The sequence below is a fragment of the Gigantopelta aegis genome, chromosome 10 (assembly GCF_016097555.1).
Source record: "Gigantopelta aegis isolate Gae_Host chromosome 10, Gae_host_genome, whole genome shotgun sequence".
In the NCBI taxonomy this organism is placed as follows: domain Eukaryota; kingdom Metazoa; phylum Mollusca; class Gastropoda; order Neomphalida; family Peltospiridae; genus Gigantopelta; species Gigantopelta aegis.
Window position 1 is genome coordinate 77693847 of NC_054708.1, and position 27665 is coordinate 77721511.

The 27665-nt window shown below is 38.3% G+C and overlaps 1 protein-coding gene across 1 annotated transcript in view; it reads right to left on the reverse strand.

The window, feature by feature from the left end:
* Positions 1 to 9310: 9310 nt before the first annotated feature.
* Positions 9311 to 27665, reverse strand: part of LOC121384727 — a 35160-nt gene continuing 16805 nt past the window's right edge. The window contains exons 2-3 of the mRNA XM_041515248.1: positions 19240 to 20200; positions 9311 to 9829 (exon numbers count right to left, since the gene is read on the reverse strand). Of these exons, the coding sequence (XP_041371182.1) occupies positions 9779 to 9829; positions 19240 to 19875 (687 nt within the window). The 5' untranslated portion in view covers positions 19876 to 20200 and the 3' untranslated portion in view covers positions 9311 to 9778. The remainder of the gene's footprint in view (positions 9830 to 19239; positions 20201 to 27665) is intronic.

A 27665-nucleotide genomic window follows, 5' to 3' on the forward strand; every position in this document is an offset into this window, starting at 1 on the left:
TTCTTCAAATTTCGTCTGTCATGTTTCACACTTCCTGCTTTCTGTTATAATAAATTTCACTGACTATGACTTATGATTAATGGTGATGGAAACAATGGGGAAAAAAAAGTTCAGCCTTTTCACCTTTATGTACGGGCAATAAAATATGAATCATGCTTCAACGGAAACTAGCGAATATGGATACAATTTAAAGGAAAGGAATATTTGTTTAAAGGGACATTCCTGAGTTTGCTGCATTGTAAGATGTTTCCGACTAATACAATATTTCTGTGATTAAACTTACATATTAAATATATTTTCTTGTTTCGAACATCAGTCTATGTACATTCAATGTGTTTCTGGTCGTCTTAATATTTGTAAGAAGCACAAACTGGATTTTGTCTTCAAATAATTTCGTACGTACGAAAAAACCCCAATATTTTAAGAAATAAAATGGAATTTAACCTAGTACAAATATTAGAACGATCAAAAATACGTTTAATATACAGCCACTAATATTTTATGCAATCAAATATATTTGATATGTAATTACAATCGTGAAAAAGTCTCTGTTAGTCGATAACATCTTACAAATTGCATCAAACTCAGGAATGTCCCTTTAACGACATCTCGATACATTTAAACTACAGTTATTTATAGTTTAACTATGGCTATATTGACAATTAGTTTAGAATGAAAGAGGAAACCCGTCACACAAGCTACTCCCACATTACTGCAGAAAGAAATATTTAATATGAACTTTTCCACAGTACCCACCATGACCATTATCAGTCACATAATAGTAAATAATGATATAAAAAATCCCTTGCTGCTGCTGTTCGGTACGAGTAACCTAAAGCTATGTGGTGACAGTGGATTTCATCTTACAATATATATATATATATATATATATATATATATATATATAACACCTGTCCCACAGACGTAACCGAGGTGGGGCATGAAGCCATGTTCCCCAAATCACATTTTCTCTCTCACCTTTTATATTTCTCTGTCGCCCCATAACATGACTCATAGACAGAGTGACAGACCCAGTGTGAGCTCCCCCCCCCCCCCCCCCCCGCCATAAACAATGTAGTGTTAAAGTGGGCTGTGGTGCAGTTGAACTTTCATTTGTTTAATTCACTTCTTTTTTTTTTTTACAGGAATTACATACCGTACAAAACGAAAAAGTTTGTTTTATTTAACGACATCACTAGAACATTGATTTATTAATCATCGCCTATTAGATTTCAAACATTTGGTAATTTTGACTCGTAATCGTAAGGAAACCCGCTACAATTATTATTTTCAGCAGCAGCAAGGGATCTTTTATATGCATTTTCCCCACATACAGGACAGCAAATGCCATGGCCTTTGATATACACTGGTGGGTCTATCTTACGACGCAACCATCTCAGGCGATACAATATTTACTTGTTTACGTGTACATATACATGGATAAAAACAAAATCCTCGGTCATTGAACTAACGATCGTACTATCGCACGGCAGTTCACCACCGATATAACTATCACCATTGTCTTTGCTGACATAAAAACTGAAAATAAAAACTGAATTGAATCTAGACGTGGGTAACAATCAGTAACTACAAGATAAGCCATGTCTAATATTGCACATACTATTGTTTGTTTTTGTCTGTGGGTGTGGGTGTTTGTTTTTTTGGCGAGCTTTTGGCTTTTGTTTGTTTGAAAAGATGTATTCATAAGGGTATTATTATGTAGCGCTAAAAGGGGATGGAGTATCATGGAATTCCTTGTTTTCAAACCAGTTTTTCATTTTCATTCATAAACAAAAATATAGGCAGCCATGGCCATTTTAATTTGTTTAACATATTGTAGTAATTCTGACTCGTAGTCATCAGAGGAAACCCGCTACATATTTCCTAATGCAGCGAGGGATCTTTTACATTCGCTTTCCCACGGACAGGAAAGCACATACCACGAAAATCTAGGCCACGTCGTGAAAACCAAATTGTGGGGAGTGATTAATAATTACTCCTCTAACTTACATTATGGGGAGATAAGACATTAAAGATTTAACCATATTGACGCAATATAAAGTTAAAGTTTGTTTTGTTTAATGACACCACTAGAGCACATTGATTTATTAATCATCGGCTATTGTATGTCAAACATTTGTTAATTCTGACATATAGTCTGAGAGAGGAAACCCGCTACAATTTTGATTAGTAGCAAGGCATCTTTTAAATGCACCATCGCACAGTCAGGATAGCCCGTCTTTGATATACCAGTCGTCGTGTACTGGCCCAAGAAATGGCCCAATGGGCCCACCAACGGGGATCGATCCCAGACCGACTACACATCAGGCGAACGCTTTATTACTATCTTTGAACTAGTTTCATAAGAGGGGAATGATGGGGAGCGAGAGCAATAACGTGTAATGCGTGCTGAATACAATCAACATTGTTTCCCTGCCTAACAGCGATATTCAATATATAAACAGGTGTACCCGGAGAGCATGGATAGAGGCAAGGGCAGGGGCAGTAACAGTTACTCCACCCCACAAAAAGTATGAAAAAGTGCCATCGGCTATTGGATGTCAAACATAATTTTGGTAAATTTGACATATAGTCTTCGAGAGGAAACCCGCTACATTTTTCCATTAGTAGCAAGTGATCGTTTATAAGCACCATCCCACAGACAGGATAGCACATACCACGGCCTTTGATATACCAGTCGTGGTGCACTGGATGGAACGAGAAATAAGTGTGATTGATGTCTAGTTGGAGAAGACCCCGTACATACTGTCCCCCCATTCCTCTGACTGACCGACCCACTCCGAACCCTAAGGTAGGGTTCCGTACTGTAGTATCCAGTGTCGAATCTAGACATGTTTAATGTGGGTGGCTAACTGAGATTCCAACAATACAAAATGCAAGGCGTGAGGATTATCCTGGGGCGTGCTCACCTGCAATCTTTTGAAAATAAGGTGGCCTGAAAGGCAATTTTCTGGCATCTGAGTAGTCGTTTTCTAGTTATCAGTTTAGATTATTTTAAGGTTTGTTTTTTTTGTTTTCATTTCCATTTTTTTTTTCTCTGTTTGTGGTTTCGTACTATTTTTTATCTTAATTTTCATAATATATTGTTTATATTTATTCCTTAGTTATTAAGGAACAGCTTCGCAACCTCCTATCTAGGGATCTTCTCTCGGATCTGACTTTCAGTGTGTCAGTCCTCAAAAAGACCTTCAACAGCAACTTTTAGCTTTCCTAACACAATAACAGGAATTTTTACTTTTAGACCTCGAGTCATCACTTGGGCCAACACCAATGAGTACCAAATAATGATAAGGCAGTTATTGAGTTACAATTTCAGAAAGGATACGTACACGAAGTACTGACAAACGGAACACGGATCATGGCTGATTTATATTATGATTTTGGTGCCTTCCGGTATTCGAATGTTGTCATATAGTCTCGAAGCAACCCTGTTGCAAACTAGTGGCTTACCTGGGAAAGTGCTATACTCAATAAAACCGTCGCTAGGTGGCGTCCTGATTAGGTATTGAGGAGATACATGATAATTTCTAGTATTTATGAAAACATGGATTGCTTGTCGAAATCCAAGTAATCGCAAATTCAAAACAAACACAAAGAAAAAACGGAAGAACAAATAAACAAACAAAGAGGAAAAACAGATACAAAACAACAACAACAACAACAACAAATAAATAAAATATGGTGGAGGCTAGCCCTCCAATCGACCACTACCCCAAAATGCGCTCATGGCATCTTGAGTGTAAGACCATTAAGTGCGCTATTTATCTAAAGGAAGCAGTCTGCCTCGTTTGATGAGTGCTTTAGCTTGTGCACTATTTGTTTTTCACTCAGGAACGTTTAGTTGACACATACTCTTTGATTGTAGAGCAATTTCGGCAACGAAATAGGTTAGACGGGGATGTATTTGTTTTTGTCTACACATACACACGCTCGCACGCACGCACACACACACACACACACACAGACACGCACACACAGACACACACGCACACACACGCACGCGCGCACATACACACATGCAAACACACAGAGGCACACACACACACGCACGCACACACATACATACGCGCACATACACGTATACGCACACACATACACATGCGCATACGCACACACATATACAGAGAGAGAGAGAGAGAGAGGAGAGAGAGAGAGAGAGAGAGAGAGAGAGAGAGTATTCATAATATCTGGCTGGGTTTGAATGAGGCTTTTTGCCACCGTGTTACTATTGATCAAAGGCCCAGTGTCATGCAATAAACGGTTAATTGAGTAAACTATGTAGGTTCTTCCAGTGCTCATGCTCCTACATATGGGCCAGCTTACATAAACCCGTGTTGATGAACTAACCTTTGGACGAATGGCACAGATAGGTTCCAGGTCAGCGTGACATGGGGTTGTCCCGACTCGACTGACAAGGCTGTCTTCATAAACACTAAAAATATGCTTTAACGTTTTTTTTTTCTTATCTATGAGCAAATTATTACGTCTAAATTTAGTTTACCAGAATCAAGACATAAAATACAGCCTTTGTTATTTATTTATTTCGTGAGATAAAAAAAGGAAAGAAATGGTAGTGTAATGACAATTCAGCACATTGTGTCTCAGATACACAGTCATTGTCAAATAAAATAAAATAAAACAAATAAAAACAAATAAAATAAAATAAAATAAAAACAACAGAAAACCCCCCACCAGAAAATAAAATACACAAATAATTAAAAAATAAATAGTTAAAATTTGCTTTATTTAACGACACCACTACACCTCATCGATTAATTAATCAACAGATACTGGATGTCAAACATTTGGTAATTATAAACACGTAATCCTCAGAGGAAAACTCACCATGGTTTTTTTTTTTTCATTAGCAGCAAGGGATCTTTTATATGCACTTCATGCACTTTTACACAAACCGGACAGGACGTGCCAAGGCCTTTGACCTATCAGTCGTGAGGCTCTGTCGTTACTGAACATTAATTGGATATAAGCACCAAAACAAGTTTAAAGTACACGAGTAAGTACGAAGGTGGTGGACAGGCCAGTAGTGTTTTTCTCAACCATGTCTTGTGTTATTTGTGAGACATCTGTTTTGGAAGGACACCTTAAACGCTAGACAGGCTGTCGACATTTTTTTGTTTGTTTACTTTTTGCATATTATACACAGTAAGGCCCGCATCAATGTGTGCGTTTATTTATATTTAGGTTTGTTTGTTGTTGTTGTTTTTTGTTTGTTTTTGTGCGGCTCGGGCGTGGCTATACGAACAGGTCGTTCATTTGTAAAACACTGCTACTGATAACTAGAGAATCATTTTTAATTTGTTGTTTGACGCGACTATTTTCCGCGTTCCGTGTCCGCACCGCGCCAAAAATAGCGTATTGGGGGAAAACGGCCCTAATAGTACAATATGTAGGGCCTACAAAATAACTGCTTAGTGTTCAGTGACCGCGAGAAACGCTAACGTTCGTGAATTATACGACTGGTCCCCGATGTGGTCATTTGGTTTAACATGAAGTGCATAAACCAGTCTAGTGAACGTTTTTCTGCTTGTTCTGACTGAACTCAGCACCGGTGATTGAGCGTTGGGTCGAACATTAGCTTGTTAAGTGAGACATGGACCTAAAATGTTTCAGAACAACTGTCCTAGATCAGCCTTGCCCGGAACACAATCGACAATCGACCGTCGACTCTCTGCGTGGAGTAGGTCTTCAGTAAAAATGCATATTAAACATGTTGGATCAAACGCCCACACAGTATTTGTAATACAGTTATATATCTGGCGTATATATTTATATATATACTGATATAAATAAATAAATAAATAAATAAAAGGGAACACTTGGTATTGTATTCTAAATACAATACACTATTAGCAATGTCAATAGGAAAGAAGGAAGGAAATGTTTTATTTAACGACGCATTTTATTTACGGTTATATAACGTCGGACATATGTTTAAGGAGTACAAATATATTGAGACAGGAAACCCGCTGTCACTTCATGGGCTACTCTTTTCGATTAGCAGCAAGGGAGCTTTTATATGCACTATCCCACAGACAGGATAGTACATACCAAGGCCTTTGTTACACCAGTTGTGGAGCACTGGCTGGAATGAGAAATAGCCCAATGGGCCCACCGACGGGAATCGATCCTAGATCGATCGAGCATCAGGCGAACTCTGTACCACTGAGCTACATCCCGCCCCACAATGTCAATAGATGTCTACACATCTTTGTATTATGTATATATAAATACAGATGTCTACACATCTTTGTATTATGTGTATATAAATACAGATGTCTATACATCTTTGTATTATGTATATATAAATACAGACGTCTATACATCTTTGTATTATGTATATATAAATACAAATGTCTATACATCTTTGTATTATGTATATATAAATACAGATGTCTACACATCTTTGTATTATGTATATATAAATACAGACGTCTATACATCTTTGTATATATTATATAAATACAAAGATGTAATATGGGACTGAATGTCAGTAACATGGGACTGATAGTCGGTAACTCGGTTAACTTCTGACACGATGGATAAAGGTTTTGGTTGCAGTCGCTTTTCGCTGTATTATTTCATCCGACCAGTATATAATGGTGTGTGGTGCTCTTCGGGGATTAATCATGAGTATGTGTTTATCGATTGAGCTACTAGACGAAAAAAAAAATGTTATACAACAGTCAATTACTAGTTGTATTTATTTTAAGATGTATGTGTTTATCTGTGTCAACATCCTAAAAAAAATATAGAACCTCGTAGGAAAAGACGATACCCCAGAGTATGTGTTACACTTGTGAAACGGGTACAGTTACAGGATATAGTAGGCTACGGGAGCCAGGTCGATTTATCTATGTCGGAGAGTCAGGGAGGTTTAAACATTGATTCTTATGTAAAAATATATGTAGGTATCAGATCTGCAACTCTTACCTGTACGTTAATTGGGAATTTGCATACTTCCAATGGTACGTCAAAGTAAATTTTTGTTCGATCTGATGCTACCCAAAAACAACGGTCCGTGGAACAGACACCAAATTTCAGTTATAAGGTAGATTAAACACTTTAAAAATGTTTTTTGTGATGCTTAATATCCAAACTTTCCATTTCGATTTGCTGGATTTTCACAGTTGGTCAATTTGACCTATATTTTCAAGGTCAAATGAAGGTAATTTTTTTCTGAATATATAGTATACTGTAAATGACACAAAACATTGGTTTCTTTTAATTCTTTCCAATAATATTGATCAATAATGTTTATATTATTACTTTGGTTTATAGATATATCCATTACACATCTAGTAGGGGTGCTTCCTGATTGAAATTTCTGGGGCATATTCATAATTTAACGAAAGGGGGAAAAAGTTACGTCCACATTTTGAGGTATGGTTTGTAAGAAATGGGTACCAATGCTTACTGAGGTCTGTTCAGGGTATGGCGAGGGTAGGTACCCACACAAAGGTGACCTTTAAAGGTCATTTATGGGGTAATTTAACGTTATTTAGGGTCAAATTACGTGTTTTAAAAAAAAAAGATTTCTCATCTTAGTGGGAAGAGCTTTTTACAAATATGCTACCTTTTCATAAATATGATTATATGGATCATTATTTATTACAATTTACATGCAAACTGTAAGGAAACTTGATATAAAAATCAGCTATTTCGAAATTATGTCTTTCTGGGGCAGATCCAGAATATAATCAAATTTCTGAATGGGTTATTTTCACTAATTTGACCCTAAATGACAAACAAAATGATCTTTAAAGGTCACCTTCGCATGGGTACCTACCCTCACCATAAACCGTACCTACCTTCACCATAAACCATACCCTGTACAGACCTCAGTAAGCATACCCATGTCCCAAAATGTGGACGTAGCCTTTTCCTAAACATCTCCCCCTTTCGTTAAATTATAGATCTGCCCCTGAAATTACAATCAGGAAGCACCCCTACCAGATGTGTAATGTTTGGATATTAAGCGTCACAATTTTTTTTTTTTATATAGAGTTTAATCTCCCCTATAACTGAAATTTGGTGTCAGTCCTGTGGACTTGTTTTTGGATAGCAGCAAATCGAACAAAAATTTACTTTGACGTACCATTAAAAGTATGCAAGTTCCCAATTAACGTACAGGTTTAGGCAAGTAAGAGTTGCAGATCTGAAATCTACACATATTGTTACATAAGAATCAATGTTCAATTATGCTGTTGCACACACACACATACACACACGCACACACACACACACACACACTATAAATATATATTCATACATCAGTACATACATACATGCATGCATACAAACATACATTTACATAGTACACACACACACACACACACACACACACACACACACACGCACGCACACGCAAACACACACGCATATTGTATATTTTGGTTACTGGTGTATTACAGTCAAACCAAGATACTAATATATGCTTTTAACCCACACCAAAAGGACAACCATCACATAAGCATCTAATGGTTAATGTGTAACACAAATCTTCGCATTAATTCCAATCCAGTTATTATTTGTTTTCGCCTTTGTCGTAATATACCACTGGCTGATAACTGTTTTGCAGCTTATATTCTAACTTGATTTTCGTGCTTATGTCCAATTAAGGTTCAAGCACGCTGTCCTGTGATACACACCTCGCCTATCCGATATATCTGTCTAGGGCAGTGTGTTAGTCGTTAGTGGATATTGAGAGAGAAGTCGATGTAGTGGCATTACAACTGCCAAAAGAGTCGTTAGAAATCGCTCTTGGTGGAAGCCAGTACCGTGATACGAACCCAGTACATATAACTCTCAAGTCTGATAAATTAACCAAAACAATACGGAAGCCAATGTACTAAATGTTACTACACCACAGTTGATTTTGGAGAATTTTCATTATGAGCAGAAGGCCAATATGAATTAATTATCGTCGAGAAATATTATACGGCCGAGCACTCGCGAACAATTTAACTGGTACCAACGTCTTCTGTATATCACATTCATCTAAAGTTAGTCGCAACAATCAGGCTAGCGATCAACCGCGATATTTCAGCATAGACCATTATATAACACTGGCATATAAACCATTACTTCTGTGTATATTGAAACATTTGATCAAGCTGGAACCTCTTAACGTTTGGTCGGAATTTGTTTTCGTTTTTTCCTAATTACCAATGAGACCCAACAAACTCCACCCCACATCCTTACCCCCTAAAAATAATAATATGTAAGTAATAATTACCAAAAAACCCCCAATCCAACAACAACCTACAAAAAGAAACTTTATTGGAGAAATTAAATTAACAGAAAATTCAAATTCGTTAATTATATTACAAATTTAAACAAAAATAAAATATTTATTACAAAAATTATAATACAGGGAGAAGTATTTTGTAATATACCAACCAGCTCCAATAAATATGTCATGAACAACACAAGTAAATAAACAAAACAGTAAATATCGAATTACATGTATATAAAACAGATACATCATCTCACAGCACAGAATGAATGAAACTCTCAAAATCATTAATATTCACTAAGCATGTGTAACTGAACATCAGAATTATTTTCCATATAATCAAAACTAATTTTAGCACTATTTATCGTATAATATTTGTGATTTTGTCGCAGACAATATGACTTTGTGTTGTAATTTAATAAAAAGAAAGGAGATTGCCCAAACAAACTGCAATATGCCTGCAATTAGCAGAGGAATCATCACAATTCATTTAACAGTAATCTACTTTAGTGCAGCATCTTCTATTTCTTGTACGAACTCTTTACTCAAAATCTGAAATAATGATGATGATAATAGTTATAACAATGATACATGAAATAATAACCTTGATAGCATTTTTTAATTCAAGTTTTGAAAACAAATTATAAGTAAATTCAAGCTTTTTCTTTTCAGGTATCCGACCAATACCCACAATGTCTACAATGGAAGAGACGTTTAAGATGTGTATTTTATCCAAAAGGCGTGTGAAAAACTGGATCAAGGTTTGCTGGGGAATGCCTTTGACAAGGTTCTTTGATATGCTGCTCGGATAACAGACAGACAGACAGACCGATACTTTATTAACGCCTCACCTTTTGCACATTAAAACATATAAAAATAAATAAGAAATTAAAAAGGTACTAGAGTTTTATTGGATTTTGACCTCTAATTGACCCCATGTTTGATCAGAGTAGTATTAAGAAGTGCTGCATTATTACAAGGCTTCCCGGTATTAGGAAACGTCAGAAAGGTATCATCCATAAACGTGTCAAGTGGCATACCTTTTATTAATAAGTGTCAAAATATTGCACACATCGCCCGGACTACTTGATTATTTGACAAAAACACTTGTTTTTCCTGAATGATGTGCCCATTAAGAGGGGTTGCGCTCGCACACAACCTCCTCTCAATTTAAGCATGACTGTGCACGTGTGTCTAGTGTATACTTTAAAAACACAAAAAAAACACACAAAAAAAACACAAAAACACAAAACAACAACAACAACCAAAACAAAAACAAAACGTATCCCCCACTTCCCGTTCCTTCACGACATCCAAGGCAAATCTCGGTTATTACGACGAACTAGAGCGTCGCATACGAATCTCAACAACAATGCACTGTTTATCTAACACCCCATTGCGAGTTCTTAGTTTCCGACAAGCAAACGCCAGGAAATGCAAATGAATACTATCCGCCATATAGCGTCTTTGACACCCATCAATTCGCGATACGTTAACACATTCTAAACCTATCCGATTTTTGTAGGATATTATTACAAATTTGAACAGAACAACAATAAAAAGGTACTAAACAAAAACACGTTAAACAGAAAATATAATGTTACTTTATTTTGTGTTATTATTAGTTTTAAAATCTTTGTACCAAAGCAAATAATTTTCACTCAAATAAGAGGCAGAACCTAGCATAAAATAAGTAGACAATACAGGGTCAGAGAGAGTCATTGGGTCTTCAACAAGCATATTTCTCGTTCTATCCATTGCACCACGACTGGTGTATCAAAGGCCGTGGTATGTATTATCCTGTCTATGGGATGGTGCATATAAAAGATTCCTTGCTACTACTGGAAAAATGTAGCGGGTTTCCTCTCTAAGACTACATGTCAAAATTACCAAATATTTAACATCCAATAGCCAAAGTTTAATAAAATCAATGTGCTCTCTCAATTTCTATATAATATTATATAGTGATGTCATTAAACAAAAACAAACTTTAACTTTAAAGAAGCGTGTCCAGTTTTAACTGCAAACTCGAGGTTATTATTGTTATTCATTTTTTTAATTATTGTCTTTTAAATTAAACCATCCACATTAATTTTCTTACAGATGTACGCCATTTTCCCGATATATATTGGAGGTTAATGCGCGGTCGATCTGGGGTTGATGCGCTGTCGGTCTGGGATCGATCCCTGTCGGTAGGCCCACTGGGCTATTTCTCATACCAGCGAGTGCACCACGACTGATATATCAAAGACCATGATATGTGCTACCCTGTCTATGGGATGGTGCATATAAAAGATCCCTTACTACTGATGGAAAAATGTAGCAGAGTTCCTTTCTTGGACTATATGTAAACATTACCAAATGTTTGACATCCAATAGCCGATGATTAATAAATCAATGTGCTCTAGAGGTGATGTTAAACAAAACAAACAAAAGACTTTATATTGGAGGTAGTCATACTCTTCTACTGTTCATTTCCAAACACGTGTGCAGGAATGTATGAATTACGGGGTCCAGACTGGCAAGCGAAGTTTTTGTTTCTTGTCTTTTTCGGGTTTTTTTTTTTTTTTTTTTTTTTTTTTAGGAGAGGGTCGCGATATGCTCCCCAGAAAAATATATGTTAAAAAAAAAAAAAAAAAAAAAAAATAATAATAATAATAAAAAATTCGCTTGAGCAGGGTAGGGGAGGGGTCGTCCTTATTTTGACACCCACAAGCGGGCGCTATCCCCTCCAATATAGTTTTAACAAAATGAAGACACACATTGTAATTATACTTATATGTCATATAAGTCACTTGACGATAACTGGTGTGTTGGTAGCCACACAGGTCGTGTTTGTGTTTTGCATTGATGACCTATGTTATACTAATTTGATAAAGCGATATTGTCCTAGACGAAGTACATCCGCCAGTTATGTAGTGTCCCTTGCAGCGTCGCATTATACAGCAAACGTTACGAGATAACGTTCGAGTATGTAAGCGAATGGCGGTCAGAGAGATAGAGAAAACAAAACGGTATTTAAAAGCACTTTAAAGGTAACGCCGAGTGCGGACAGGTGTTGCTATCACAGCTACTATGTTACCGGTTACCGACGTGCGCTCTGTCAGGTAGACAATGACCTTTAGTAGCATATCTCTCATCCTGTGACTGGAAACCGAGGTTACTCACCGGCGATATCATTAGCACTGAAACAAAGGCTGTTTAGAGACGAACGCGGTGTGTCGTATAGCAATTAATGATAAAAGTTTCATATAACGTATGGATCAAAGGAGACACTCAAACACGCACACACACGCATAGAACACGTACATACATACATGAACATACACACACACACACACACACACACGTCACAGACATACACGTCATTCTAAGAGATAAAGACGACAAAACCACTTTTGGGAGTACCTCTGGCAGGTGTTTCTGTTATTTCTATCACACTTGGTTGAAGAAGAGACGGAAATAAGGAGTCGGTGACAGAGATAAACTGAGGAAGACACAGGAAGGAAGGAAATGTTATATTTAACGACGCACTCAGCACATGTTCTTTACGGTTATATGGCGTCGGACATATGGTTAAGGACCACACAGATATTGAAGGAAGAAAGGAAATGTTTTATTTAAGGACGCACTCAACACATTTTATTTACGGTTATATGGCGTCGCACATATGGTTAAGGACCTCCCAGATATTGAGGAAGGAAACCCGTTGTCGCCGCTTTATGGACTAAGCTTTTTGATTAGTAGCAAGGGGTCTTTTATATGCACCATCCCACAGACAGAATAACACATGCCTTTGATATACCAGTCGTGGTGCACTGGCTGGAGCGAGAAATAGCCCAATGAACCCACCAACGGGGATCGATCCTAGACCGACCACGCATCAAGCGAACGCTTTACCACTGTGCTACGTCCCGCCCCGCACACAAATATTCCACGGCCTTTGATGTAACAGTCGTGGTGCACTGGATGGAGCGAGACATAAAGAGGAATACACAGAGGCTGAGAAAGAGAGATTGGGGGGTGGGGGTGGAATTGTAGTGTGTATTTCATTTGAAGACAAAACAAAACAGTATTAACGTGCATTTATCGAATTAAGGCTGAAGAACGTCCATCCCGGGTACTTATGACTTCGCAGTGACCAAGTCTAGGTCAGGAGGGTCGCTATAAGTTTGAGAGGGGGGATTTGGAATACAACAATTTAGTAAGTAACCGAATGTAAAAATGAAGGAAAACATTGACTTATCTGTACTACCAAAAGGTTTCAACTGAGTTTGATCAACACTGAGCATAACATCAAAAGATTAAAGGAAGGAAGGAAATGTTTTATTTAACGACGCACTCAACACATTTTATTTACGGTTATTTGGCGTCGGACATATGGTTAAGGAACACTCAGATATTGAGACAGAAAACTCGCTGTCGCCACTTCATGGGCTACTCTTTTCGATTAGCAGCAAGGGATCTTTTATATGCGCCATCTCACAGACAGGATAGCACATACCACGGTCTTTGATACACCAGTCGTGGTGCACTGGCTGGAGCGAGAAATAGCCCAATGGGTCCACTGACGGGGATCGATCCCAGACCGACCGCGCATCAAGCGAACGCTTTACCTCTGGGCTACATCCCGCCCTCAAAAGATTAAAGTCAACTGCCTAACGTTGATATGCACTTACGGTGATTTTTGCACTAAGTTTGCTTCGTAAACAGTTTGAAGTTACTATTTTATTTCAGGTTAGTTTAGTGCGTATATTCAGACGAAGTTCAAGCACGCTGTCTTGGCCACGCATATTAGATATTTGAGCTGTCTATTTGAAGCAGATGTCATTGGTTATCTGTTATTACTTAGCTGGAGTTATATCGATGCATTGGCTTTACAATTCAGTGAGCTAGGAATTCATTCTGGCTAGAGTTAAGTCGGTATATTAGCTTTACAATGCAATGAAACAGAAATTAATTCTGGCTTATATCGGTAACAGGGGTGTGAAAGGGTTTTAATATTTATGGATTTTTTTTATGAAGGCAGAAGGGAAACAAATCCAATTGTGTATAATTAACATAATGAAATAAATAATAAATGAAAGGAATAAAATGTATCAATTTTAACTACCATATATATATATATATATATTACTGATTTCCCTAGAAATTAGGCAAGGCATGGTAGACCAAACACTTTTGGGGCATTTTCACCATTTTTGGGGCACTTGTTTTTTTTATTAAAAATACACAAAAATTAATTGAAATAAACATTAATGTAATTTATGTGCTTGCTTTAATAAATGAATGGCAAAAGATATAAAAGGCATATTTTATTAATTAATAATACCTTTTGGGGTGTTTTATAAAGGCAATTTTGGAATTAATTAGTGAAAAAGGCTTGTTTAATCTCAGGGCAGCATGGTGCTGATTGAGGCAAGACGGTGCTAGACTATTGAGGCATGGTGCTGCATATATATAACGTACGAGTATTCAGTACTGTGTCCAGAAAATTAATAACAGATAACACCGTTGGGGCGTTTGACAGCTTTAGCTAGCACCAGGCAGAATTTTTGTACTCTTCTAGGACCTACCTTTAATTACCGGTAGATTTCCCCCACGTTTTGTCCAGACAAAAATCATGCCCCCATCCCTCCCCCAACATTACAATGACAAACATTCCACATACTAGATGGTCACCTATATCGACTTCTATAAAATCTCCCAGACTAAAAAGCATGATATTTTTCGCCTGCTGCCTTTTCGTGTCATCGTTAAGTTAAAGTTAACCACATAAACATATGAGTGGTATGCATGGTTATTTGCACACTTTCGATGTTTTGATTGACAGCCGATAGTCCCGAGCGCGCAGCGTGGTACAACTAATAACATGCTAGGTTTATTGTTTGTTTGTTTGTCAAATAAGATACAAGAAAACGATAACGTGTAAACATCGCGATACACAAAACTGTGCCGCGGTTCGTATCGAGCTGATGAAACATCGCGATATACCGGTATATCGTTGTAGCTCTATTTTATACAAAATTATTTGTGGTGTGGGTTAGGGTGGGATGTTTTTACATTGTTGCTTATTACATTTAAATATACCTCGTGATCAATTCAAGGCTTCTAGATTATGGTGGCCCCACTCCCATGGCTACCGATATTCAATGTTGGGCTGGTAAGCAGCTATTATTACCATAACAGTAAATTTATATTGACTTAATGTAAAGTAGGGCTAGTTAATATTTAATCGTAGCTAGTAAATTTAAAAAATCACTTATCCAATGGCTAGTGGATTAAAAAATAACAATTCTAGAAGCTCTGTGATCAATGTAATTATATCCTAGAGATGCCTACCAGGCAAATGTGATCGTTTCTTGAACAGCCCTTAGTATATACTTCAAACATAGTTTGATGTCGCGTTTTACCGACAGGCAAATATGATTGACACAAACAAGTCATCCTACGAGAAGACCGCACGCAATTTTCTTCGAAAGCTTAGTATTGTCTGCCGGGGCGCCCTATACAGCTTTTGTCAACAATTGATCACACCACTAGATATCAATTGCTATTTCCTTTTATACCTGTATATGTATCTGTTTTATGTTACAGTCCATATATCACATTGATGTTCCTATTGTTTAGCGAAAGAACACATCCTATTGTTTGCATCAGTTGTCCATCATATATCTTACAACGTCAACATTATGAATATGTAATTTAAGAGTTACCCAAATTTTCTGCCTTGAAACCAATAAACGAGAAAAGAACAACGACCAAAATTAGACCACCCACCCACCCACCCCAACCCCCTCCCCCTAAAACCCCCACTAAAAAACCCCACCAAACAAACAAAGCCACAAACAACTAACAAATAAACGCAAACATATACACATGTAACCTAAAAAGAAAAAAAGAAACAGAAACTTTCGACAACAAAATATCTCTATAAAATCAACTATTACAGTTGGAATAGTTACTATTATTCAAAAATAGCTGTGAATAATATAAGTAAGCATTCTTGTTCAAAGTTTCACAAATGATAATTGCACATCCAAAAATCAACATTACCTGACTGGACCATTCTCATCACAGGTCTACTGAGATCACAAACATCAACATTACCTGACTGGACCATTCTCATCACAGGTCTACTGAGATCACAAACATCAACATTACCTGACTAGACCATTCTCATCACAGGTCTACTGAGATCACAAACATCAACATTACCTGACTTGGATCATTCTCAACACGGGTTTACTGAGATCACAAACATCAACATTATTCGACTTGGACCGTTCTCAACACGGGTCTACTGAGATCGCAAACATCAACATTACCCGACTTGGACCGTTCTCAACACGGGTCTACTGAGATCGCAAACATCAACATTACCCGACTTTGACCGTTCTCAACACAGGTCTACTGAGATCACAAACATCAACATTACCCGACTTGGACCAGTCTCAACACGGGTCTACTGAGATCACAAACATCAACATTACCTGACTTGGACCAGTCTCAACACGGGTCTACTGAGATCGCAAACATCAACATTACCTGACTTGGACCAGTCTCAACACGGGTCTACTGAGATCAAAAACATCGACATTGTCTGACTTGGACCGTTCTCAACATGGGTCTACTGAGATCACAAACATCAACATTACCTGACTTGGACCGTTCTCAACACGGGTCTAGGCCTACTGAGATCACAAACATCAACAGTACCTGACTTGGACCAGTCTCAACACAGGTCTACTGAGATCACAAATAGCGCCTTTTGTCTTCGTCTTAACTCTTGTATTTCACCTGCCATTTTGTAAATCAGTTCTAAAACCTGGCGATTCCTCTTTAATAAATAAATAAATAAATAAAAATAAATAAATAAATAAATAAATAAAATACAAATAGTAAAATTTTTTGTTAATGTTAAGTTTGTTTCGTTTAATGATACAACTAGAGCACATTGATTTATTAATGATCTGCTGTTGGATGTCAAACATTTGATAACTGTGACTCTTAGTTTTCAGAGGAAACCCACTTAATAATTATGCACTTCCCTATATAGGCAGGACAGCAAATACCACGTCGTTTAATATACCGATCATGATGGAGTATTGGCTTGAAAGGGGGGGGGGGGGTGACTCGGTCAGAGAATGGATCAACCAAGCAGGTTCGATCCTGAGACCACAGAAGACGAACGCTCTACTGACTGAGCTAGATTCCGTCCCGGGTTTTTTAAAAATAAAATAATACAACAGAATGGACATGTCTGCGTGTTATTGAATGACACTGAACCTTTCGTTACAGGCACACTATATATTAAAAGTTGTTTTGTTTAACGACATAAGTAGAGCTCTCTGATTAATTAATCATCGGCTACTAGAATATATGATAATTCTGACACACAGTCTTAGAGCAAACCGGCTACATTTTTTCCATTAGCAGCAGGGGATCTTTTTATTAACAGCGGTGGGGGTGGGGGTGGTGTGGTGTGGGGTGAATGGGGCATGGGTCAGGGCCCCCGCCTAAATTTTGCGACAGTTTTTTTTTCATTTATTGGAGAATCCGATAAATCCCCCCCCCCCCCCCCAAAAAAAGGGTTTTCTGGATCCACCACTACGTAAATACAACATAAAGAGTTGGCTGTTCAGTGTGTGTGTGTCTGTGTGTGTCTGTCACTGTGCGTGTGTGTCACTGTGTGTGTGTGTCTGTGTGTGTTACTGTGTGTGTGTGTGTGTGTGTGTCTCTCTCTCTCTCTCTCTCTCTCACTCTCTCTCTCACTGTGCGTGTGTGTGTGTCTCTCTGTGTGTCTCTGTGTGTGTCACTGTGTGTCTCTCTGTCTCTGTCTCTCTCTCTCTCACTGTGTGTGCGTGTCTCTCTGTGTGTCTGTGTGTGTCACTGTGTGTGTGTGTCTCTCTCTGTGTGTGCCTGTGTGTGTCACTGTGTGTGTGTGTGTGTATGCCTGTGTGTGTGTGTGTCACTGTGTGTGTGTGTCACTGTGTGTGTCTCTTTGTATGTGTGTGTCTCTGTGTGTGTGTGTGTGCGCGCGCGCGTTTGTGTGTGTGTGTGTGTGTGTGTGTGTACGTTAGTCTGTGCATGAATGTATTTGTATGTGCGTGCGTGCGTATGTATACATGGTGTGTGCGTACGTGTGCCAGGGTAGTTATTGAGGGACGGTGAATAGTTCAACAGAATACAAAACAAAGGAAATAAATTAGTATGTTTTATGAATAAAACTAGCGGGAGAGTAAGAGATGTACAGTATTTCAGTCAGGTCAGTAGCCTTTTTGTTAACTGATTTGAATCAAGTGGTTCAATCGATGACCCCTCCTATAACTGTAACAGGTCAATATACTTGGGAAGATGCCTTTAGCTTAATCGCGAATATTATATTCTGGATTCTCACAATAATAATTAGTGTATGCCTGATGTGTCTGTCACATCTTTACTCTATGGGACAGGGTATATGAGCAAATTAGCCTTGTCCATCCACCAACCCCCACCCACCCCAACCCAGCACATTACCAACAGTTAAAACTTCAGAAATTCACTAATTGCACTTGTATGGCTCCGGGAGAAAAATCGTATCCCGTAGACGAAGCCAGCGACACATATGTTCACCCAAATACAAATAGCCCTACGGTATTTTTATTATTATACAAGATGTTCTCATTCTATGTAAGGTTTTATGTTTTGTTGTGTTTTTGAGGGGAATTTGTCCTAGTTGGTTTTGTTTTTATGTCATTTGCATGTTTGGAAGGTCACACACACTCATACTCTCTCTGTCTCCGACTCACTCACACACTCACTCACACTCTCTCTCACTCACTCACTCACACACACATACTCTCTCTCTCTCTCTCTCTCTCTCTCTCTCTCTCTCTCTCTCTCTCTCTCTCTCTCTCTCTCTCTCTCTCTCTCTCTCTCTCTCACTCTCAATGTGCAAACGAACTGTTCAACATACAAACCATTTTTTGGAGAATCTTTCTATCATTCTTTCTCGTTGCGGGATACTTCGAAGGAGAGGCAGGGAAGTCGTAGACCATATCAGACGACGTAGATCTGTATTTTCTTTGAGGAAAAAGATTGCATGATGTGTTGGAAACTGCACCAGTGATGCTTTCTTCATGTGCAGACGAGACACTTCTCTGTTTTTCTTCATCTACTCCCATAAAATATTGCTGCATGGAAAGCAGTTTTCGTTTAGATGGCGGTGTGGTTGTGTTAAGACTGGTCTTCGTGGTTGGTGTTCGACACTGTTTATGATCATGTCTGTTACCATTGCTGTCTGAAATATCAGGCACCTTTTCTGGATGCCCAACATTAAACCTCTTTGGTCGCCTTTCTGGTGTTTTTTGAAACGAAAATTTGTGTCTTTTCCTAAAAAGTACGTACTTATTACGTTTTGGAGTCGCAGATTTTGCCGCAGCGTTCAATACTTTGGTAACATCGTCGTGAATATTGGAATGCATCGATTTTGTTGTGTTCATTTTTTGTCTGGACTTGGCTAGCAGACTTCTAGCACTTGATTTGGATTTCCGTTTTTCATTTTCCATTTTATTAGCACCCAAACAGGCTGAATCTTCGGTTCTAGCAGAGGACATGTTGGTTTTGTGCTGCAGAAAAACACCTTGTTGGCTAAATGTTAATGAATTGTTGTTTTTATTATCTCGTTTTGATTTCTTCTTATTTCCTTGAGGTAGTTTACGTCTCCTCGCAAAGGCTGGTAGTTTAAGTTGGTTTACCGACACCCCAGGGGTTGAGAGCTGTGAATTAGTCTGAATTCTACATTGCGTAGTTTCTGAAAGCGAAACCTGCGAGAAAATAAGCTGACTTTCGTTTGAATTCTGACTTGATGTAAGGACATGAGATTTAAAAGGAGCCTGAAAGCTGCGCTTTATTTTAGAGTAATCCAACTGGAAATGTTTCCTGAAAATGTAAATATAAAGGCATACATTTCGATAGTCTAAACATATATGTTGTAAGCTGATTTTTTTTTTTTTTGGTAGAGGTTTCAACTTTTAATCTCTCTCTCTCTCTCTCTCTCTCTCTCTCTCTCTCTCTCTCTCTCTCTCTCTCTCTCTCTGAAAGATAACTGTTCATCTTTTACTAACACTAACTGCCTAAAATGTTTACTAAACGGCATATGGCAGAGAGGGCTATAGTCCATCAAGAAGCAGGGAAGTTTCAGCCAGTCGATACCAGAGAGCTGGCAAAGGTTTTATGGTATCATTAGAAAGAAATACATCCCTGAATTTCACTTCTGTCTGATAGCAAAATGGGTGTAATTAAATGCTGTGTGCCACTTTGAATACCCTCACCCCACCGTACACATGTAGGTTCACCTTTACCGGCGGTTTACCCAGCTGAAACTGGTCTCATTTTGATGTACATGTAATTAGTTTATTTGATAAAATAAACACTTTTAACATAAAGAATTGATCCTTGAATTGGACCAAATGTTTGACATCCAATAGCCTATGATTAATAAATCAATATGTCCTAGTGGTATTGTAAAGCAAACCAAAGTTTAGCTTGAATCAGATATGTTTCAAATATTTCAGTTTCAAGCGAGCACTTTGTGTGTGACCAGTAGTCTTAATACCCATGTCTTTGTTGTCGAACAGGACGCTTCCCAAACGAATCTACAGTGAATTCTTGACCATCGAATAGGTAATGTTGAAATTAGAATACATAGTTGAAATGATCAAATGGAAGGAAGGAAATGTTTTATTTAACGACGCAATCAACACAATTACGGTTATATATGGCGTCAAACATATGGTTAAGGACCACACAGATATAGAGAGAGGAAACCCGCTGTCGCCACTTCATGGGCTACTCTTTTCGATTAGCAGAAAGGGATCTTTTATATGCACCATCCTATATACAGGATAGTACATACCACGGCCTTTGTTACACCAGTTGTGGGGCACTGGCTGGAACGAGAAATAGCCCAATGGTACCATCGACGAGGATCGATCCTAAACTGACCGCGCATCAAGCAATCGCTTTACCACTGGGCTACGTACCGCCCTCTTGAAATGATCAGTTCATTCAGTCATGTTATATTTGACTGAATGATATAAGCCTATATCACGTACCCTGGAAATAACATAGTAACGCAAACTACAAGCAGTAATAAACCTAGTTACAACCAATGTGTCCCAGTACAATTTACAATTTGTACACAGTTCTTATACTTGATATTACATTCATGCATACAGTCGAATTAATTATAATAGTAGTTCGTATAGCACGTTAGCTTTGTATATATACTTGAGAACACTCCCAGTGGAAACAGATGAGAGAACAGATGTACATGTATGGATGTAATAACCCCATGTGTTATGCTACTTACGTACTACGATCAACGCAGTCGTGTGTCGTATATATGAATGAAAGCGCGCAGTTTCGCCGACAATGACGCGTGGTAAATCATTATGAACTAGTGCGGCATCTGTCCTGGAGTAATATGGTAAATACGAAATACGACTGGTATATAAACAATATATAATTACCAGTGGGTGTGTACAGATTGGAAACGTGATACGGGGCTAACCAGATGATACTGAAATACCAACTAGTTTGAACATATGCAGTGTTTTATGAGAGAGAGAGAGAGAGAGAGAGAGAGAGAGAGAGAGAGAGAGAGAGAGAGAGAGAGAGAGAGAGAGAGAGAGAGAGAGAGCAACAGAAAACCGAAAGACAGAGAAGGAGAGAGACAAACATACAGATACACAGAGGGAAGAAGGCAGACAGACAGGAAGACAGATGAATATAGCACCAAAGAGAGACAGAGACAGGGAGTTAATTTATAAATTATGACTTATTAAGTTTTCAACCACTAACGCAACATCTGACTGTTACACTTGTAAACCATAAATCTAGACACGAACGTACACGGAGGCATGTGAGAAACATAATGCTGGCCAGGCAAAATAACATTACGACATGTAAACAAAATATTTCCTATTCCAGCAGTATTTCGTAGAAGCTAAAGTACCATTGCCTCTGTTTTTGTGACATTTTAAAAATACTATTGTCTCTGTTTTTGTAACATTTTAAAAGTACCATTGTTTCTGTTTTTGTGACATTTTAAAAGTACTATTGTCTTGAAAACAGATAATTGTCTTTTTCTCTGTATTTCATTTGTCATAATTTATTCATTTATTTTGTTGCCGTAAAACAAATTTACGTCAACACTAGCATTTGCTTCCGCGAATAATTAACGTTGAATAAATACTACGTACATAGTAATGTTATCGCGCACGTAATGGACACAACAAATTGATCAGTCAGGCGCCATCCCCTGTGGATACAAGCCTCCTCCCTCCACCCGCCTCCCCCAACCCTCCCCCCCCCCATACCCCCCCCCCCCCCCCCCCCCCCTCCAATATCACCATTAACGTTCCTGCACGTCCTTTACCCCGGTGTCATGTGCACCTTGACCTACATACACGGCGGGACAGTCAAAACTGGGCCACTGGCCTATATTCCAGACAGGAGCAGACTAACTAAAGTTTTGTGTAAACCTCGAGTGTAAATAAACGATGTCTGCGCCAGTTTTACCAAACATCTCGGTCATGTGTGTTGACTTCATTTCTTGGCATGCACACAGTCCAACACGCTTTTCAATTGTGGACGTCCGCGAAAAAAAAAAAAATCCGGGAGGCGGTGCAGTACTAGTCTATAGGCAAAGCCTATCATCCAGTGATGGAACATAGTAACCCATTTATTACTTGTTTTGTGAGAAAATATTTTTTTTTTATAAAACCACCCAAGAACTAGTCGACTCAAGTTGTGCCTAATTAGTGACTGTCAGATTGCAATAATAAGATTATTACTTTTAAAATATTGTAAGTTACTTTAAACCACTTATTTATTTACGAATATGTATCTGTTATTGTTGTGCGTAGGAAATTGATTTTGTCTACTAGATTCTGGTTGTGTGGTGATGAAAATTCCACCGACTTAACAAATTAACTGTAATTTAATTTGCAGTACCGGATTCAGATATAATTATAACCTGGGCACATCCTAGTAACGTAACACATTATATTGTTAACACTATTTGACCTAGCTGGGCCTAAAATGTTCACTGGAGATGGTGTGTGTGTGTGTGTGTGTGTGTGTGTGTCCATATAGGAATGGGTGTGAAATATACTTCTTTATGTATAAGATCCCGTATACAGTACGGTTATCGATTTTTGTTTGTTTTTACTTTTCGGACCGAATGCCGTAAGGAATTTCAGCCAATTTCGACTCCTGATATATAAGAAGCCAGGACCCAGAAAGATCCGGTTAAATATTATTTCAACTTTCAGCAGGTGGATGCATATTCAGAGTAGGGGTGTCCCATGCCTCAGCCCATTCCCAATATTCTATTTTCTTACAACATAATTATAAACACCTGCTGCATACAAAATGGAATCTTCAAGGGGTAAACGACCGACGAAATTAGTCTGATAATATGTTTAAGTAATCAGACTACCTTACAATTCTTACATTAATAATTGGGATCTGGTAAAGTGTTAGTATGAACACGAATAAACCGTAGCCCTGCGTTCTCTTCTACGATATTATTATTAATTTTCAATATAAGTAAAGTTGACCATTTGACCAGGTTATAAAAACGTGTTCACATATTATGAATACCGTTTGAAAGATGGGATCGTGTCGTACCATTTCTGGGACCGCACAATTCTTAATTTTATTTTAACCACTAATGCATTCATGAAAGGTCACTCATTTACCAATGAAAGCCATAACATTTGCTGTCCGACCCTCCTTTCTCTGTCGTAGAGACTGAGAGACAATCCAGGCTGCTGGACTGTGTCCCTAGGGCAGCGTGTTTGAATCTTAAGAGGATATAGGAACGAAAATCACAATAAAAGTAAAAGTAAGGGCTGGGCCTAATTTAATATCATAACAAGTGAGGGGGCGAGGCAGTTAAATAAAGAATCAGTAATATAGATTTTTCATTAGCTGGCCAAAAATAGCATTTCAAACTAGATCAGGGCACTGTTTGTTTATTGTTGTTTGGGTGGGGATTTTTGTGGGAGGTATTTATAGATAGCGGTTGTCCACACCAATAAGCCTACCCCCCACCCCCCCCCCCACCCCACCCCCAAGAAAGACCCTAGAACATGTTTACTTGATCGAAGGCAGTACAAGTAACCAAAGACCTCGTATTACGTCATCCGTACATATCACAATAGATTGTTGGAGAAAGAACGCATGAGACCTCTAGAAACTTAAAATAGAGCAGACGATCTTATTTGTGTTTACACTTCAGATATTTGTTCTTCGCAACAGACAGAATATCGGTTACTGGCATAATCGCGCTGTGCAGGCCTACCTAGATCTTAAAATACGTGCGGTGGTCGTACAGAAAGAGACTGAGAACAGCAATATTAGCAACACCGCCGCGGTGGCGTGGTGGTTCAAGCCCCTGTACCGGCTCCCATCCAGAGTGCGTTTTAACGGCTCAGTGCCCCTAAACCTACTTGTCTGACTAACCACGAACAACTAACCCGCTATCGATATTACATCGCAGGCCCGGAGTTAGTCAGCATCGGACATAGAAAAATGAGTTATTAATGTGCAACATGCGCTAGCCCATAGGAACAATATTCTAAGTAGTGGAAAGGGCAAACGCTATTGGGGGGGGGGGGGGGGGGGGGGGGGGAGTAGAAGTCACAAGCACTTTTATGTGTTTATATAAAGTCGAAGAAAAAGGTAAGAGTTTTCGGCCTCAAACTGGGGGTTGGGTGGCACGGCTTCTTCTCCACCCCGTTCCTACCGGCTAGGATAGCTGAGGTGTGTACTCAGTGATGAAAGTGTTAAGTACGCTAATAGGTTCAAGGAACGAAGGTTCAACTACTTACAACTTATTGCTTTCCGGGGGGTGGGGGGTGGGGTAGCACAGTGGTAAAGCGCTCGCTTGATGCGCGGTCGGTCTGGGGTCGATTATTTAATTATCGACTTTTGTTTCTCAAACATTTGATAATTCATATCGGTATTCTGCCGAGAATTGGGGCACAATATATAGGATCTTCTGCTAGACAAAGTTTAAACTAAAAGACGAATTTTTGTATTTTCTAGGTGACTGTTTCTTCAACTCCCATCCCTCTCAGATCTATCTAGTTACGGCCATTGCAAAGCATATGTAACATGTATCCCAACCGTCATACTGTATAATCATTTAACATGGTTGTCGGCAAATTATGTCTTTGTAACGGTATCTACTGTAGGACGAGAAAGCGCCACGAATGTCCCAGGAGCGGTCGTGTAAGCTCGAGGGTGTGTGTACCCGGAGACATACTTGAACTTAAGATAACCTGCAAACGTGACTGCTTGGCATCCCAGGGCTATTGCCGACTTTTAAAAGAATGATTATTTTTTTAATAATAATATTTGTTTTTAATAATAACAATTCCAAAAAAAACCTTCTGTCACCTGACTCGATCATTTACTTTGACTAGATATTCGATTATATATTCTCTGCATCATTAATTTGAATGCTATTAGTGTTTAGTAAATATAACAAAAAGTAGATATTTATTTAAGAATTGTGCGTTTATAAACTTTGTTTTTCCTCTTTTTTTTCTTTTTAAGTGAAATAATATATACAAGAATGAGGTAATGGATGCTGCAGTGCATATAAAACTGGGTTTGTTTAGCTTGAACATAATATTATAATATTATGGACATTTACGAATAAAGATGGTTTCCCCACTCTTCTTGTCGACTCGATAAATAATATTTAAAAACTATGACGTAAGTTATCGGCTTTATCTTGTTCACGGGGCATACTGGGCAGGTCTGGCGGGGTTTCCCATTCTTTACCATTAAACTGTTATTCTCTAAACTTGTATTTTTCTTTTACACACTGAAGTAACAAAATCAATCAAAATTTCAATGCAGATGATCTTGTGCATTTCAATAAATGCGGGGCGGGACATAGCCCAGTGGTAAAGTGCCCGCTCGATGCGCGGTAGGTCTGAGATCGATCCCCGTTGGTGAGTTCATTGGCTATTTCTCGTTCCAGCCAGTGCATCACAACTGGTATATAAAAGGCCGTGGTATGTACTACCCTGTCTGTGGGACGGTGCATATAAAAGATCCCTTGCTGCTAATCGAAAAGAGTAGCCCGTGAAGTGGCGCCAGTAGGTTTCATCTCTCAATATCTGTGTGGTCCTTAACCATATGTCCGACGCCATATAACCGTAAATAAAAATGTGTTGAGTGCGTCGTTAAATAAAACATTTCCTTCCTTCAATAAATGCGCGATCGGTCTGGGATCGATCTCCACCAGTGGAGAAACCATAACTGTTTCTAAACGAAAGTAGTATGGGAACCTTTTTTTTTTGTCAACTACCGGTCTGCCGTTTAACGTTCGGATACGATTTCAGTCGCTACATGGAGCGATCGAAAATACTGTCTCCGTATCCGGATGTCGTATTCGTATCCGGACATATGTCAACACCACCACTGAAAACAATAGCGATTTAGCCGTATCAGTATATATGTGAACACATGAACTTTACATGCCCATTGCCTGTTTAAATAGTTTTAAGTGCGTATATGTTGGGTCTCAGAGATCATTTGTCATCTGCCATCGAAACGTATGTTAAATTACGCATCTTCAAAATTCAGTCGTTTGTCCACTAAAGATATATTTGGAAACCCCCCCCCCCCAAAAAAAAAAAAACCCACAATAATAATAATAATAATAAATACCAACATAAAATAAAATTAAATAAATGAGAATTAAAGGGACACACCCTAGTTACGTTTATTTGTTAACCATTACGGCGTTGTTTTTCGCTATTAAACCCCATTTTTCACAAATAAAATTGCACTTTACTTACATTTTATTATTTAGAATACACATTTCCATTCACCTGAAGTGCTTTTTGGTAATCCTGATGTTTGTAAAACCACGAAATGCATTTTTTGCATTTTTTCACAAAACGTGTTGTCGAGAAAAAACCGTTAAGCAAGCGAGGTCCAATCTATTTTTAGAGGGGATATTTCCATTTCAATGTCACAGACGTTGGTATATCACGTGACCGTTATCATTTTGGTTCGGTTTGTTTTCTCGTGCACGGTTCGCGCAATAAACATCCGATTTGTTGTTGTTCATTTGTGAGATTTTTCTTCACAGTTCGTGAACATTTTCAGTAAGAATAAAGTTCAGATAAGTAAGTGTCTCAATACAAAACGTTACAAACCCTTAAACAAATAATTTTGCTAAGTCTTACGATATCTGGAGAGGGGATATAGAGGCACTGATTTTCCGTTTCAGATTTTTCCCTTTTCCGTTTCATAATATTACAAATTCCGGTTTTTTCCGTTTCAGTATTAAACAAATTCTGTTTTTGTTTCA